Raw genomic sequence first — 17972 nt, forward strand, 5'->3', positions numbered from 1 at the left:
TATTGACATTATTACAAAATGTATATATATTTTTTAGGGGTCAAATAGGTCTGGTTGAGGGGTCAAGTACCCCCTTTGACCCCTAAAAAATATATATACATTTTGTAATAATGTCAATAATAAAATATAAAACTACCTTTTGTGCTGGATTGGTTTTCTAGTGATATTTGGCAGTGATATTCACTAGCAGCACTGGTTATAACAACTCGAAACATGCTGCTACAAACAGAAAGTATTTTACAGGCATGCAATGAACATCTAACATGCATCATGGCCATCTCCCATCTGGAAAGAACAGGAAGTATGACATTCCTGAGGCACAGGCCTTTCAACACATGTTAATTCGGATCAACTGAATGTATGTGTCTGACATGATTGTCTGCCATTGGGGGAGGGGTGCTATTGATGCAGTGGATCAGAGATGATTGTCTGCCATTGGGGGGGAGGGGTTCTATTGATGCAGCGGATCAGAGATGATTGTCTGCCATTGGGGGGAGGGGTGCTATTGATGCAGTGGATCAGAGAGAGTGGCTAAGTGGGCTGTGGACTATTGTGGACCCGTTGAAGAATGTAATCTCTGAGCACAGACGCAGTTCACTTAATGTGGCCTGCAGGTTAATATCGGAATACTGATAGGTTATTGATTTCAGCTTACAATTCCAAACATGCAAACATGACCCGCTTTAATTACTTCAGTCTATATTAGTAGCTTAATGACTAGTACTAGTCTTTTTTATGTCCAATGTATTTGCATTTCAGTTCAAAATCATAAAGTTAACATAAATAAAAAAGATTACATTTCAGGATTCCAATAAAAAAAAAAAACAGATCTACAGGCTCAAAATGCGATCACACTGAGACACGTTTTGAGCTTGTAGATCAGCTATTTTTGACTATATGCATTGTGGCCCTCTGGAGTGAGTTTGAAATATAGTGGCCCTCTCCATCATCAAAGTTGCCCACCCCTGCCCTATCCAATGTTTTGTTTTGTAGCCTACTGCTGATGTTGGCAAATGGCAATAATAGCACAGTAAAGATGATAATAATCTAATATGATGCGTGTAGTTCTTTATAGATCTAGCCTCTTCATTTGTATCTCAAAGTGCACCAGATTGAAGCATTTCATCGCAAATTAAAAAATATATATCTGGAGCCCAGGGGGGCAAGACCCCCCCGCTATCATTCTAATCTTGCCACCATAGGACCACCTGAGTCCTACAACTGGCACTGCCTGCTTGATTTAACAACGCAATATGATATTTTTTTGCCCCCTCAAAAATCTCAATTGACCCCTCAGTCATTTCATCCTGCAGCCGGCCCTGTGTGCATGTCTTTGATATTGAAATACTATTTTTGATATCTCTGCTGTCCGGAGGAAACCTCATAACTCCAAAATGTTCATTTTTAAGGAAATTAAAAATGTATTTTTTTTTTATAATTCAAATTTAAGGAAATTAATAAAACCTTATGTTTTTTTTACACAATGCAATACTGCCTTATCAAAGTTGGTGTTGTGACATTAGATATTGTCAATAGAGCACGAAGTCTGACGTCACTTTCAGTGGAGGGCGCCAGTACACAGGTTCATGTATTTTTTTATTTGCATTGAAATCCCCATAGGGCGATTTTAGGTCGCTTCATATAAGAACTGTGTTTGAAAAATAAACCGATCATCCCAGCCTTTCTGTCAGGGGGGTGGCTGTGCATCGTTAATGATGTCCATACATACAGCCAGTTTCTGGAGAAAATGGAATTAATTTGGCCGCAAAAGCCTTGAAACTACATATGAAAGCAATGTCGCTGCTAATATACGTCACGCCCAGCTGTCAACACATTGCGTTCCTGAGATTCCTCGTTGACATAAGCTCAGCTGGCGGTCACGGTGACTCGACTCGACTCAATAATTTAAAAAAAAAAAAAAAGTAATTAACATGTCAGTTTATGTTGTGCGACGGGCAGCTGCAGCCACCCCGCCTACCCGGAAATGTAGTCTCTGGGTTGTTTGACTCGTTTCTAACGCTTATTTTGTTACTCTTTGGTATACTCTTGGGTATATTTGTAGATTACCACCTTCAGTCGATGCTTCATATCCATATGAGTGAAAAGGCCGGGATGATTGGTTTATTTTTCAAACAGTTCTTATATGAAAAGATCTAAAATCCCCCTATGGGGATTTCAATGCAAATAAAAAGTACACAAACCTGTGGACTGGCGCCCTCTACTGACAGTGATGTCAGGACTTCGGTGCTCTATTACTTGCATGAGAAGGAGAGAGGTGGTGGAGTTAGCTGTTTTAGCAGATAGTTTGAGGGTCCAATGGAGTTAAGAGATGTTGTCCATTGTGTTTTTTACTACTTTCCAGGGCTCGAAATTAACTTTTTTACTTGGTAGCACTGGTGCTCCCATTTTCAGAATGAAGGAGCACCAGAAAATAATTAGGAGCACCCACCAAAATGTAAAGAGCACCAATATGTAATCGATTTTTCGATGGTTCCCAAACGTTTTCATGTCAAGGACCCTCGAATTGACACGCATTAGCCCCGCAGACCCCAATTTGAAAATATATGCCAGGGACCCCCATAAAGAAGATTTTTACAGCTCTAGCAGTGATTTTCAGCCATTTTCATTTCAAGGGCCCCCAGTTTGACCTGAATTAGGCTACCGTCCCCCATTGCTATCTCTGGGACCCCACTGTATATTGCAAAATCAAAGTTAATTTAACTCTGTGTACAAATGTACAAGGAAATTGGTATACCCATAGTATGTACACCATTTGGTTCCTAACTATCATTTAGCTGAGGACCCCCTGTAACTCCCTCAAGGACCACTAGGGGTCCCCAGACCCCACTTTGGGAACCACTGGCCTACAAGCCAGTTGGTATGAGAGATGCTATATTTGTTTAAGAAGCGCCAATAAACCATTTGAAAATAGAATACGGTAATTAAATTCTAAATTCTCTCTCTCTCTCTCTCTTTTTAAATGGGCAGCATGGAATTTCATCTCCGTCTTGTTTTCACTTGCCGCTTCCAGATGCAGGGACCAGTTTCTGACAAGTTATTTTCATAACATCATTAATTTACATGTCTAAAGTGTGTGTCGTGTCAGACATTCCATTCAATGGAACTCTTTTGTTCTCACAAAGGAGGTGTGAGAGGTCAATCACCTCAGCTGCAGGCCAATCAGCCAATTAATGTCCACAGGAGATTTTGGAGAGGGAGAGCAGAACACAGAGATATTTCTTAAAAAAATCATAACTTCTGACAGGAATGCACTAGAAACTTTTGACATGCTCAGAAATGTATGCTCTACAAGTCGGATTAAATCATCTCACGGGACGGAACCGGCCCGCGACCGTTCCGGTCGCGATCGTTTTGGTCGCTCTGTAGCAATGATTTGAAGTGGCACTGGTGCGCCTAATTATATTTTTAGATCGCACAGATTAAAATTCAGGCGCATTTGCGACCAAAACGGTCGCAATTTCGAGCCCTGCTACTTTCCATTGGTTCAATATTTTCAAAACACACAGACGTTAAGAGTGTTCAATACTCAATAGCACTGATTTATGGAGGGAAAAAAATCAAAACCCTCAAAAATGGAGTTATGAGGTTTCCTCCAGACAGCAACGTTATGTTATGATTAATGTTTCATAACTCATGAAATACTGCATCCTGATTCAGATTTATTGTTACACACAGTCCAAGGGAAGGTGTTTGCGGTGTGAATTGAAAGCAAGCGCGCCAGGATACACTTTTTTTAAATCGAACTGTCCCTAATGTTATTGTTGTTGTTGTTTTGTCTTCTAGTATTCGTCGCATAACAAATGGCTTCAAGTTGGACTGGCTTCAAGAAAGAGGAGCTGACCGGCCCCGTGTTTCACCTGTCCTGCAAATCCCGCGGTTGGAGACACCTGGGTCGTCAGTTTGAGTTTGACTCTGCAGTGTATCACAGCTGGGATGTCCATGTTGGACACAATCAACGCTGGTCAGTAGGTGTGTGCTTGCACCGCAACTCCTGGAGGAAGAGATACGCAGCGCGTGAATCCTGGTTCATAGAGTTCTGCGAGGATGAATACAGAGCCGTGTCCTCATCGGGGCTTGGATCCGAGCAGGACTGGCCGACGTCAGACTCTGATGAGGAGACATCAGATTTCGACGAGGGGATATCAGAACCCGAGTGGTCGGAAGATCGGACTGTTCTCTCTGTGAATCAGAAAGTCTGGACGATCAGAGTCCAGTTGGATCCGGACAGAGGACAGCTGACCTTCTCTGATCCCGATGCTAACAAACACATACACACCTTCACACACACTTTCACTCACACACTCTTTCCATGCATTTATAATGGTGATTATAATGCTGTTATGTCTCTGAAGATGTTACAGGGGCCTGTGGAAAACACGGTCCAGAGATCACTGCGGCGTTTAAAGGAGAAACTGAAGGTCTTTGATGAAGTTAAAAAAAATTACGACAAAACAGAAAATCACATCAAGGTACAGGCCGGGAACACAGAGACCCAGATTAAGAAAAAGATTCAGAATCTCCGTCGGTTCCTACAGGATGAAGAGGAGGCCAGGATCGTCGCTCTGCGGGAGGAAGAGGCTCAGAAGAGTCAGGAGATTAAGGCGAGGATTGAGGCTCTGAGCAGAGAAATGGAAACCCTCTCCGATGCAATCCAAACTGCCGAGGACCAGCTGAGAGCCGACGACCACGTCTCATTCCTGCAGAACTACAAGGCCACGATGGAGGGAGTCCAGCTCACCCCGCAGAAACCACCGCCGCTCTCAGGAGGAGCGCTGATAGACGAGGCCAAACACCTGGGCAACCTGACCTTCAGAGTCTGGGACAAGATGAAGGACATAGTCTCCTACACTCCCGTCGTCCTGGACCCCAACACGGCTGGTCTAAGTCTCATGCTGTCTGACGATCTGACCGGTACGATTAGTTTACAAGAGGAGCAGCAGCTGCTTCCTGTAAACCTGGAGAGGCGTTCAAACGGAGTCCTGGGGAAAATGGACCCAATGTCCTGGGTTAACACAGGGTCTCACAGCTGGGATGTTGAGGTTGGAGACAATCCATGCTGGAGAGTGGGTGTGTTGTACCAGGGGAAGGGATACTGGAGAACCTGGTACATAGAGCTCCTTTATGGTCGATACAAAACAGACTCCTCTCAGGTTCTCTCAGTGGATCACACACCATGGAGGATCAGAGTCCAGCTGGACTGGGACAGAGGACAGCTGTCCTTCTCCGATCCCGATTCTAACACGCACCTACACACCATCACACACGCACAAAGTTTCACCGAGAAACTGTACGGAGTGTTTCCATACATGGACTATGGTCTTTGCTATAATTCGTCTCTGAAGATTTTACCAGGGAAGATTTGTGTCACTCTGGAAAACCACAGTTAGAAACGTCTGGAGTCCAATTAAAAACCTACACAATATATTGATCTGGCATTGATTAAGGACTATTATTTTATGGCAGGTAATTATTATTTTTAAATCTGTTGCAGTGACTATTTAATGAATATATCATTCAGATTCAAATTACTTTGGTATTACAGACAGACAGACAGAGACAGACAGACAGACAGAGACAGACAGACTTTACATATGGTGGACAGTTAAACAGATACACTTTCCTGGTAACATACTTTTATATTGTATTGTTTGTAATTGGATCAGTTTTGAAATCTATGGTTTCTATGTGACAGCGATGATGTGTATTTGATCTTATTAAAGATGATGAGAGTAAAGTGAGACGTGTGTTTGGTCAACATTCAGTATTCAGCAGATGATATACACCAGAACAGTGGCTAAATGATAGTTAGGAACCAAATGGACCCCTTATGGGTCTGTAACTCAGAGTGTACAAATGGAACCAATTGGACCCCTAATGGTTCATTTAGACTTAGACTTATATGCATGTCAAACTGGGGGTCCTTGAAATTAAAACGTGTTGAGAATCACTGCTAGAGCCGTAAAAAAACTCTTATGGGGGTCCCTGGCATATCTTTTCAAATGGGGGTAATTCGTGTCAATTTGGGGGTCCTTGGTTTGGGAACCGCTGCACTAGATTTATTACAAGTTTACTTACTTTACTTTATTTGTTTATTTAGTCGGGACAATGTACATTAATGAACATTACATTAAAAATGCAGTGTAAATATACCAGATTTAGCAAAACATGCTAATTTCCATCTGCAGTCCCCAGACATCGAACATTAAACAGTACAAACAGGGCTGACATACAGGACATAGCATACAAATACCTAGTACATTTCGAACGTATTAAGACTAGTAAGAATAAAACATAAGAAAATATTAAACTATTATTAGGGTAGGTTTACTCTAATAAGCTCTCTGACACAGCATAAAAAGAGATATACCTAAAATAATTATAAATGGTTGCAGCTTTGATTTTCAAGCAACCATTTTTTCAAATTGTATTTAAAGGAGGAAAATGTGGCACATTCCCTTATATGCAGAGGAAGTCCATTCCATTTTATACAGCCCTGTACAGAGGACATTTTGGCCGAATGTTGTTTGCCGGTGCGTAAAAGTACTCAGTACCCCAGTAGTTGAGTAGCAGTCAGCATTACAGCAGACCCTAACCATAGAAGCTTTAGAAAATACAGACTGTGGTGGACAGTAACTATACTCAAGTATTTATTGCATGACTGTACTTAACCCATTCTGGTACTCAAAAAAGTGGAATGAAATATTGATATTAATACAGGTAGTTCTTCTGACCAAGCAATTGGTTGAAATAGGCTCTCCAGCCGTGCTGAAATGAGCATGACAGCACACCTAGCCCATTTGAGGACGGATTAAATCACATTAGAAATATTATCAGTTGTGCTGATTAGACAAGAGTTTAGTCAGAAGCAGCAGCATCATTGGCTTAGGAATGGAACAAAAACAAAACAATTCAAAGAATGAATTACATTTTATCCATGTGTTAATAGCTGAATAGGATGAGGTCTACGCTCCTGTATTTTAACATCAGTTATTAGGGTGGTACTGGGAGAGACAGATATTTTCTGTGGTGGTACTTGGTATAAAAAGGGAACGATGCCCCCCCTTGTGTGTGTGTAGTCATTACCTTCAACAGCAGGGGGTCGATGCCTATGATGCGAGGTTTGGGTATGGGAGGCAGGAAGTATGCCCTTATCCTGCCAAAAACAAACATGAACACACAGGAGGATATGAGTTCTGAAGAGCACACACAGGAGGATATGAGTTCTGAAGCACACACACACACACACACACACACACACACACACACACACACACACACACACACACACACACACACACACACACACACACACACACACACACACACACACACACACACACACACACACACACACACACACACACACACACACACACACACACACACACACACACACACACACACACACACACACACACACACACACACACACACACACACACACACACACACACACACACACACACACACACACACACACACACACACACACACACACACACACACACACACACACACACACACACACACACACACACACACACACACACACACACACACACACACACACACACACACACACACACACACACACACACACACGATTGCGTGTCATCAATCTACAAAGAAATGCAATGTTCTCGTTCTCTCTCTTGTTTCTTTTTCATCACTCGTTCTAACCGCCACCATGACTCATGGTCCTCCAAGTAGGGTCCAGGGACCCCCTAGGGGTCCTCCAGGCCAGGGGGTTGCAAGGGCTTCCCAGTAAAGTGAGTTAATATAGCATGAGAAACAGTTAAACCACTTTAAGTTTATACTTTGGCTCTTCGAAAACGGTAGCTCACAACGTGAGCGGTGTGAGCTTTTAGATACCATTTTCCTTTCTTTTTTTACATGGACGGTGGTGTAAAGTACATTTACTCAAGTACTGGGGGCGGCGGTGGATCAGGGGTAGAGTGGCTGGATGGTAACCGCAAGGTTGCCAGTTCCAACCCCGGGCTCCCCCAGAGTTAGTGTCAAAGTGTCCTTGAGCAAGACACTGAACCCTTAATTGCTCCTGATGTGCTGGTTGGTGCCTTGCATGGTTTCCGCCGCCATCGGTGTGTGAATGTGTGTGTGAATGGGTGAATGTAATGCACAATCTCTGTAAAGCGCCTTGGATAAAGGCGCTATATAAATGCACCATTTACCATTTACTGTACTTAAGTTGTACTTTACTTGAGGTAATAAACCAATACTTCTACTCCACTTGGAAAATATGCTCCAAGCACTCAGTCTTAAAAAACTGTTACTGAGACGGGTGGTTGCGTGATTTGATGCTCTGGTAGCGTTGTTTTGGAAGGGAGTAGTTGGAACAGGGTATGGGCGGGATGGCTGGTGTCTTTGATGATGTTGTGGGCTTTTTTCTTACATCGAGTGGTGTAGATGTTGTGGAGACTAGGTGGTGCTGTGCCGCCGATGATTTTGGGTGCGTTCGGAAATGCGCACCGGGAGCACACTCGCCTATTAGTTTGCGCCGAATGCGCCCTTTAGCTGCTGTTTTAACGGACCTCGGCAGCCTATTTTCCCTAATTTTCTATTATACAACGATACAAATGGCCCTTAAGGCGCCTTAGAAAGTACAGTCGCTGCTGCGCCTTCTTAAGGATGTGCTCGGTGTTGAGGGACCATTTGAGTGTGTCTGTGATGCGTCATTTCTTTCTACGTCCGTGATTAGACATGGTAACGCCCCGCCTGCCTCTGATTGGCCTACCGACACTGCCCGTCTTGCCTGTCCTCCGAGATGCAAGGGTACTCCGTGGTGGGAAATAATACAAGTACAAGAGAATGGCAACACGCGACAGTAACTTGTAACTTTATTTTTTGTAGAAGAGGCAAACCAATATTGTTTGTACCGTTTGCTTTGATTTAATAATTGATTGAACAACTATGATTTGATTTGGCTGTCTAATAGTACTAATACTAAAAAGATAAAGATCAAGGGAAAAGAGACCTTTTTACAGTACAATGTTTCAAGTTTGCAAATAAACAGGCCAGCGGCATAAACAATATTAGTTTGCCTCTTCTACAAAAAATAAAAGTCACTGTCGCGTGCCAAGCTGTCGTTCTCTTGTATTATTTATTTCCTCGCCTCGCCTCACGCAGGCTTTCCACCACCTCAGAGGCAGGCGGGGCGTTACCATGTCTAATCACGGACGTAGAAAGAAATCACGCGTCTGTGATGTATGTATGCCCAGGAATTTAAAGTATGTCAACAGATGACCCCTTGGTGGAAATGGGGGTGTGGATGCCTTTGGACTTCCTAAAGTCTACAATGATTTCTTTGGTCTTATTGATGTTAAGCGAGAGGTTGTCGTTGTCGCACCATAGGGTTATTGTTCCAATCACTGTGGTATCATCCGCAAATTTAATTATGCCGTTATTCTCAAAACTTTAGCGACACAATCAAATGTAAACTAGAAAAAGTGCCCTTCTGGGAACAGGTCTCCACCAGGAGCATAGGAGTCTGTGTGATGTTTGGCAAAATGTTTAGGAGTAATATAAACACGTTTTTTTGGTTGTTTGTTTTTTGCAACAATTTTCTTCATTTTGTTGAGGAAATGCAGAGCCAGATCACTCATAGAATCTCTGAGGATAGAATTGTGGATGAGCAGGACATCTGCAGCATTTTGAACGAAACGGGCCACTCCTGAAAACTTTAGAAGGCAATGTTAGCCAATCAGTGTAGAATCTGATAAATCCAACAGACTCGTCTTGATCACATGACTACAGAGATCATGTGTACCGATTTGCGTGAGATTTGGATGAAATCTGTGCGACTAACATAAGCAATGTGTTTAGCAGAAATCGGCCTCATGGTGGCGCTATAACCGGCAGATGTGGAGGGATGCAGAGACAATGTTTTTCCATGGCCTCTAGGGAGTGCGCATACATAAGTTGTATGAAGTTATAGCTAAAAACAGGAATTGGCCTGTTATAGCGCCACCATGAGGCTGATTCGGAAAAGAATGAGTGGCATGTCGTCCTCGGCCTAGTGGAAATGTGCGTGTATAATTTCACGGAAATTGCACACCGTGTTTGTGATTTGTGGCATTTTGTTCGAAACGGACCAATCATGTGAGCTTTGGAAGCCAATATTAGCCAATCAGGATGGAACATGGGAAATTGTGCAGATCTGTGTTGATCACATGACTATGGAGATAGTGTATACCGAATTGTGTGATGTATGGATAAAATTTGTACGAGTTATCTACAGAAATGTGTTTTGCCTAAATCGGCCTCATGGTGGCGCTATAACAGGGCGTTGAGGAATATTTGGGGCAGAGGTTTGTCGTTGGCATCCAGGGAGTGTGTGTGCACAGTTTGGCATGGATCGGGCCAACGGTGCCGGACATTAGCTGATAACGGACGGACGGACGGACGGACGGACGGACGGACACACACACACACACGGACGGAGTGCAAAACATACTCTCTCCCCAAGCCTTCGGCCTGGTGGAGACAACAAACTGTACACCAGAGGACGGAGGCAGCAGCCTTGGGGCGTGCCGGTTCCGGTGAGAATTGTGAATGAACATCTCTGGGGCCTGCCTGTCACAAAATCAAATTAGCCAGTTACAGATGGAGCTGCCCAGACCAAGACCTCTGAGTTTCAACACTAGTTTAGATGGAACAATGGTGTTGAATGCGGAACTACAATCAATGAACAGTAGTCTGACATAAGAGTTTTTCTTTTCAAGGTGTACCAAGGCAGTGTACAGAGAAAGAGAAATAGTCATCCACAGATCTATTTGAACAGTAAGCAAACTGTAATGGGTCAATGCTAGCAGGAATGATGCTTTTCATATTTAACAGAAGTCAAAGGAAGAGGTCGATAATCATTAAGGTGACAGGTCTTTTCTTGGGAATGGGCACAATTGTTGTGGTCGCAACCATAATTATTGTTTTCTTGAAACACAATGGCACAACACACAATGGCAGGGACATGTTAACACAAACACTGCCACCTGGTGGACGCAAGAGCCAACGCTTGACTGCCGACCCGGATCTAATAAGCCTATCTCACAGAATTTCCCCGCCCCCCTTAATACGCCCCCTTTCGGGGTTAGTGGTGATAGCGTGACGTCACTCCATAGACGCTACATGTTAACAGAGGTCATTTAAGAAGTCTACAACTTTTGTTTTCTCAAGGTAAGGTTCGTTCTATCTGTTCGAGCTGATTTACCATCTTGTTTGCTTCTTAATAATATTGGTCTGTCACATTTTTACATTAGAAAATGTACTTAGATTCTCCAGAGAAAAAAACGTGTAAATGCTAATGTTAATGACACCACTATTTACCGGAAGTGGGCGTGAAAAGCGGGCTGTGAGATAGGCCTATTGGTTTTAGTGTGTTGCATGTCCGTTTGTGTCATCCATTTTAGATGCTAAATATTAGCGTCAATACTAGCGAGCTAAAATGAGGCCATCCTTTCTCTAAAAAACGCCTATGTTCCAATCGGGATCACCGGATAATCAGAAAAGATGTGCCTTTACTGTACCTCCGAACATCGCACGTTTTGTCAAAACCATGGAGAGCTCCGTATAGATTTAGTTATTCAACTTTTTAGTCAGCCTGTATACAAGAAGTGAACAGCAGTGCGCATGTGCAAAACCGGTCTAGGATCACTGAAGAAGGAAGGACCAAGCAAAAAATAAAAAATAAATAATACAGCGATCCGGTTTTATATCAATAATAAAGCTTAATCGATGGAACGTTCCGCCAGAAGCAGTTGCCGGTTGGATTGTAATTGGCGAAACGTTCCGTCACGAGCAGTTAATTTGTTAAAGATGTCAGTATAGACCCATGACCGCTGGTTGTAGGTTGTCATATCTATTGCGTTATGATTTATGACTTGGGTTGCTGAGAACACTCATGCTGTTATACTGTATGTTTATGTTGTTAATTGTGTTTATACAAGTTTGTTGCAGCACACATTTCCCATGTTGGGACAAATAAACTTGAACCTAAAAAGTACTTGAGTAAAAGTACAAACGTATTGAAGGTCTTTTGAAAATCTTTCGAAAATAGTAGAAGGTCAAGCTACAGTGCATGGCGCATTGTGAGTTTGTAGATCTGCTATTTCCAAATGGCCGAAATGTATATAGGGCAGAAGTGGTTAACACGTACAGTATGATGCCCTATACATACTGCGATGTTCTGCCCTAATTTATGACTTCATCATTAATCTCGGTTAGAATATTTAAAGGTATATTCAGTGATTTGACTTAATTCAAATATCACTTATTTTCTCTTTTTTTCTGGATAATCCTCGGACTCTCGGCCACCGTATTTCACTCTTCAGTCATATTAGCTTACCGTTCGATTAGCTGTTAGCGCGGCAGAAAGAATGCCTTGTATCTGCTCATCTAGGGTGCTCTCCGTGGTTTTGATCTGATGGATATACTAAGCGCTTCATTTCTTACTTCAACATGCCTCTCGTTCAAACGTTCAAAGATTGTTTGTTTTGATTAAGCGTTGAAATAATGTGGTTTGTAGCACGAAGAGAAAGCTGTTTCAACCAATCAGATTGCTTCCTCAAAACGACCTGTTGTATAATAATGCTTCTAAAGAGAGATCAGACTTACGCTGGCGATGTAGTAATGGAAGATTTCATCTCCCAGTTTTGGGCGGAAATGGAAGGTGGGGGTTTTCAGAGTAAAATCTCCCTCATCTACTTGGCACTCTAGCGCCTTTATTCTGAAAAACTCTGGTGACACCAGAAGTGTAAATGTATGTTTTGCAATAATCCAAAATCTACAAAGTAACTACGGTATTAACAAAAGATGTCAAATAATTGTAGTGGAGTAAAAGTACAATATTTGCCTCTGAAGTAGAAGTAAAAGTACTGAAATTTGGAAATACTCGAGTAACGTGAAAGTACCTAAAAATTCTACTTAAGTACAGTACTTGAGTAAATGTACTTAGTTACTTTACACCACTGGCATGTTCATACATTCCCTGCAGACGCTTACCACAAGCAAAAACAAACTATGGCGCGAGAGCGCTAATGAAATGGTTACGCAACGGCCATTCTAAACATAACATAAACAGCTGATTGTCATGCTTGGTGCTGTATGCTGTTTTACTGTTAGAATCACATTGCTTTAGCCCTGGGGTGCAGAAGGGTGGTGGGATGGTGCGTGGGGAGGTTTAGGGGTGGAACAAAAGTCAAGGGCACTTATTTAAACCGATATAGATTTTACTGATTCATATAAACATCAGGGCTCCAATATTAATCCATTTACACCGAGGCCGATTCTAAAGAAACCTATGTTTCTATGTCAGGGTGCTCAACCTTTAACCTATGTTTCTATGTCAGGGTGCTCAACCTTTAACCTATGTTTCTATGTCAGGGTGCTCAACCTTTAACCTATGTTTCTATGTCAGTGGTGCTCAACCTTTAACCTATGTTTCTATGTCAGGGTGCTCAACCTTTAACCTATGTTTCTATGACATAGAAACATAGGTTAAAGGTTGAGCACCCTGACATAGTGGTGCTCAACCTTTAGTGGTGCTCAACCTTTTTCAGGTCAAGGACCACCAGAATTATCTGTATCTAGCCCCCCATCTGAAAATATGTTGTTCCAGGGACCTCCCAGATAGCAAAGATTTGGGTTAAAAATGTTCGCTGTGAAAGAATATATATTCAAAGATTTGCACTAATTTTCACGATTTTTCTAAAATAGCAGATCTACAAGCTCCGAGTGCACCCTGCTATATGCTTTTGTCTCACCTCTTACTCTGCGGTAGTATCCCAAAGCTGATGGCCAGCAGGACCACCATCCCGAAACCCGTCATCAAACTCAGAACCAGCATTTTACCTGAAGGGAAGAAATCCACCCAGTACATTTAACAGAAATGAACACTAAAGAAAGACAGCTGTGTACTATGACTACTATACTACTACAAAGACTCTTTTTGTAGACTGTAGAGCAGGGGTCTGCAACCTTTTCACATGTGCCATGTTTTCTTTTTCGTGATAGTCGTGTGCCATATATAAAATTATGAATATCAAAATTAAATATTCCAAACTGATTTTGATTGTCCATATAGGATACACCAGAGCCATCTAATAGAAGAGTTGTGATATTGAGGGGGCAGAAAACAGCACGGTCACGTGATTCATGTACTCGCTCCAATGCATTTCGTAAACTTCCGGTTGTCCCCATTCAATACTTCCGGTTCAATAGAAGTCTATGTAGAAGAGCCGCAATTGGACTGGCCCCATTAAGTGAACAGAGTTTGCGTAACTCTGTCTTACTCTATGGCTCATAACAAGCTTAGAAATATTTTCAGGATGTAATTATCATTAAACTAGCAATAACCCACCTAATCCCTCCCAAGTCATGAGTTAGGAATTTGAATGAATGTACAATTATGTGCAGGACGTAAATTATAATGGAATTGGTAGATGTGAATGGACTTAATTTAACTGACTACACTTTTTTGGAATATTTAATTTTAAAAGAAAAACCTCCTCACACTTATGCCAGTGTGCCAGTGATCACCCTTCCCTGTGCCAATGTTGGCACCCATGCCTAAGGTTGCCTAGCCCTGCTGTACAGTGTAGAGGGTTTAGATTTGACAGCTTATTGCTATATTGTTATTAGGCTACTGTCGTCGACTACTACTACTACTACTATAGCCCTGTTTGGAACCTCACCCTCCGCTATTAGCTCCGAGAAGAGGTTCCGTGTCAGGAAATCCCTGCATAGGTCGAAATGGGTCGAGTCCTCCAAGCGCAGTGGAGAACACCCTTTTCGCCGTATCGTATCCAAAAAGTTAAGGTATTTCCTGAGAGCTACAGATGATAGAATTTGGAGTGCGGAAAGTAGAAATTCTGGAGCGGGGTAAAACAACCACCGGGCTTAAACAGCTTATTTAGTCAGCCTGTGGCCAGTCAAACCCCCGTCCGCATAATGTGCAGATACTGCTTCCGCATGAGATTGCATTGGGAAAACATGTTACTGGCTGAGTTCATGAGCTTTGTTAAGAAAACGTATTACTGTCCACTCCAAATTATATCATCTGTAGGAAATACCTTTACTTTTTGGATACGATACTGCGAAAACTAAAAGGGTGTTCTTATTGCCACTGCGCTTGGAAGGCTCGATCCATTTCGACCCATGCAGGGATATTAGCTCCTCTTCTCTCATTGTAGATCCGTTAACAGATTATCATTCAGGGCGGGAACCCCCTTTGGTGTTTTAAGCATTATATTATACTTTAGCTATTGAAAAATAGCAGATCTACAAGCTCGTACGAGCTTGTAGATCTGCTATTTTTAAGCATTATATTATACTTTAGCTATTGAAAAATAGCAGATACTTTAGCTATTGAAAAATAGCAGATCTACAAGCTCGTACGATCTGGTAGATCTGCTATTTTTTTTAAATTTGGAAATGTGGCACAAATCTTTGAATATATATTATTTCAGAGCGAACGTTTTTAACTTGGCGGCCAAATACATAATTCTGGGGCTCCTTCGGGCTCCTTGAGGTTTTTCAGAAAACTGTTTTAAAATGTTCGACGTCAGGCCTAAATGGGTTAAAGGCTGCTCACCTGCGGGCGGCCTGGCAGGGATGCTCATGCTCAGCGTGGCGCTCCATCGGCTCCAGAGGTCGCTGTTGCGCGAGCGGCATCGAACCCGTAGCACGTAGTCCCCCGCGGGCAGGCCCAGCAGCTCTATGTGCGGCTCGCGCAGACGCTGTTTCACCTGGGTGAGAGAGAGAGACGTTCAGAAGTTACAGTTTAATCACGGGTTAACTGGATTGAGCTTGGCACAGAACATGGTGTGGCACAGAGCCATGTTAAGAGGCTATACATAGAAGGAGTACACAATAACTGTCATTGAGACATATACACTCATAGTCAGGATGTGGGGAAGAATGGAAGCAGGCCTCGGGAACAAACGGCACATGACTTGCCTCACCTCTTATAGGTGAACAAAACTGCTTGCATGGCGGTATACAGAAAGACCTACTGTATGCTATATATATATAGGAATGTACAATATAGGTGCTCTGGGTGGGACATCCTGCCTGGGGATTTGTTTTTATTAAAGCACTCGTCTGAGAGCATATTAGAATATTGCGTTGTTTAACAGTTAACCCAATAAGATTCTACTAAATGTCTCCTGGACGTTTTCTGAGAAATAGTATCAGTGGTGCTCAAACTTTTTCATGTCAAGGACCCCCCAGAATGATCTGTATTTGGCCGCGGATCCCCATCTGAAAATATTTTGTTCCAGTGACGGACCGCCCCCATGCAGAAGCAAAGACTTGAGTTCAAAACTTTCGATGTGAAAGAATATATAGTCTAATATTAGCGCCACATTTTCATGATTTCTCTAAAATAGCAGATATACAAGCTCATAGCGTGGCACTCTGTGAGCTTGTAGATCTGCTATTGTTCAATAGCTAACGTATAAAATAATGGTGGTTAAACGCTTAAGTGACACAGGTGTAAGCGACCATTGCGTGATCTTCCCCGACCTAGTTGTAATTTGCTGCTTCTAGCCAATGGGCAAAGCTCCCTTTGGCCAATGGGAAGGGGAGAGGCAAATATCCTTGGCAGCCACGCAGGCTGCAGAGTGCAGACAGACAGTGCAGACAGACAGTGCAGAGCAACGCAGCAGAGAAGCATGATCACACTGACGGGGTGACGGGGAAGGAAGAGCTCATACTACAGTTATTTGACAAGTTTGCAATGTTCGAACGTCACTCGATATACGTAACTTCAAACCAAACACGGCTGAAACAGTGCAGCGCAGCCAATGCAAAGCCACAACAAAACACATTGAACCACGCACGGAACGTCGGAAACGAACGCGAGGCGTGAGGTTGTTGAACTTGTGACACAAACATACGTTACTAAAATAATAATCATTCATACTAATATTAGGGGGGGGGGGACACAACAACACAACACAACGCTGCTTTCACCTGACAAATATCACTATGTGATCATTTCTTGTTTATTTTAAGATTTGTTTGTTTTTTGGCTTTTTGCCTTTATTGATAGTTATTAGTGAAGAAAGACAGGAAAGTGGGAGGGAGAGAAGGGGAGAGACATGCGGCAAAGTTCGTCATGAACGGGACTCGAACACGCAACGCAACGTCAGGCCAGAGCCTATATATTGGGGCGGTGGTGGCTCAGGGGTAGAGTAACTGGATGGTAACCGCAAGGTTGCCAGTTCGAACCCGGGCTCTCCCAGAGCTAGTGTCGAAGTGTCCTTGAGCAAGACACTGAACCCCTAATTGCTCCTGATGTGCTGGTTGATGCCTCGCATGGTTTCCGTCACCATCGGTGTATGAATGAGTGTGTCACTGTGAATGGGTGAATGTCATGCACAATCTATGTAAAGCACCTTGGATGAAGGCACCATTTACCATGCGCCTGGACCAATTGGCTAGCGGGCGCCCCGACTGGGCGGTTGCCTATCTCCCCCACCCCCCTGCCTGCCTGCCTGCCCATACCTTCCAGTTGTCTGGGTTCTCGGCGACGTGTCGGTACTGCAGCTCGTAGAGCAGGGTGATCCAGTCGTACTGCAGGGCGGACGGGACCGGGTAGGTCCAGGAGAGACGCGCCGTGTGGCCCACCTCATCCCCGCCGGCCTCCGTCAGAGTGTAGCTCAGGTTGACCGGAGCCTCCATCTGCACTGTGGCCAAACACACACGCACACACACACACACACACACACACACACACACACACACACTTTAAACATTTAGTTACAGTATGTCCACATAATGGAGAAACATACAGGGACACAAATATTATAGGTACAGTTTGACTGCCCCCATATGTGGCCACAGAAAGGATTTCAGCAAATTACTACCTTTTCACATCCGGTTTCCCAGCTCACTTACATTAGTTTACAACAATGCATTTATGTCTGTACTTCATA

General features: G+C 43.1%; 1 protein-coding gene across 1 annotated transcript in view; it reads right to left on the reverse strand.

Annotated features, from left to right (window-relative positions):
* Positions 1–17972, reverse strand: part of crfa4 (cytokine receptor family, class I receptor 4) — a gene marked incomplete at its 3' end in the record, with an annotated part of 47408 nt that overhangs the window by 2867 nt on the left and 26569 nt on the right. Inside the window, exons 5-8 of the mRNA XM_079495363.1 lie at positions 17542–17723; positions 15626–15779; positions 13797–13884; positions 7105–7174 (exon numbers count right to left, since the gene is read on the reverse strand). Of these exons, the coding sequence (XP_079351489.1) occupies positions 7105–7174; positions 13797–13884; positions 15626–15779; positions 17542–17723 (494 nt within the window). The remainder of the gene's footprint in view (positions 1–7104; positions 7175–13796; positions 13885–15625; positions 15780–17541; positions 17724–17972) is intronic.

This window comes from Electrona antarctica (genome assembly GCF_951216825.1).
Source record: "Electrona antarctica genome assembly, chromosome: 24".
Taxonomy (NCBI): Eukaryota; Metazoa; Chordata; class Actinopteri; order Myctophiformes; family Myctophidae; genus Electrona; species Electrona antarctica.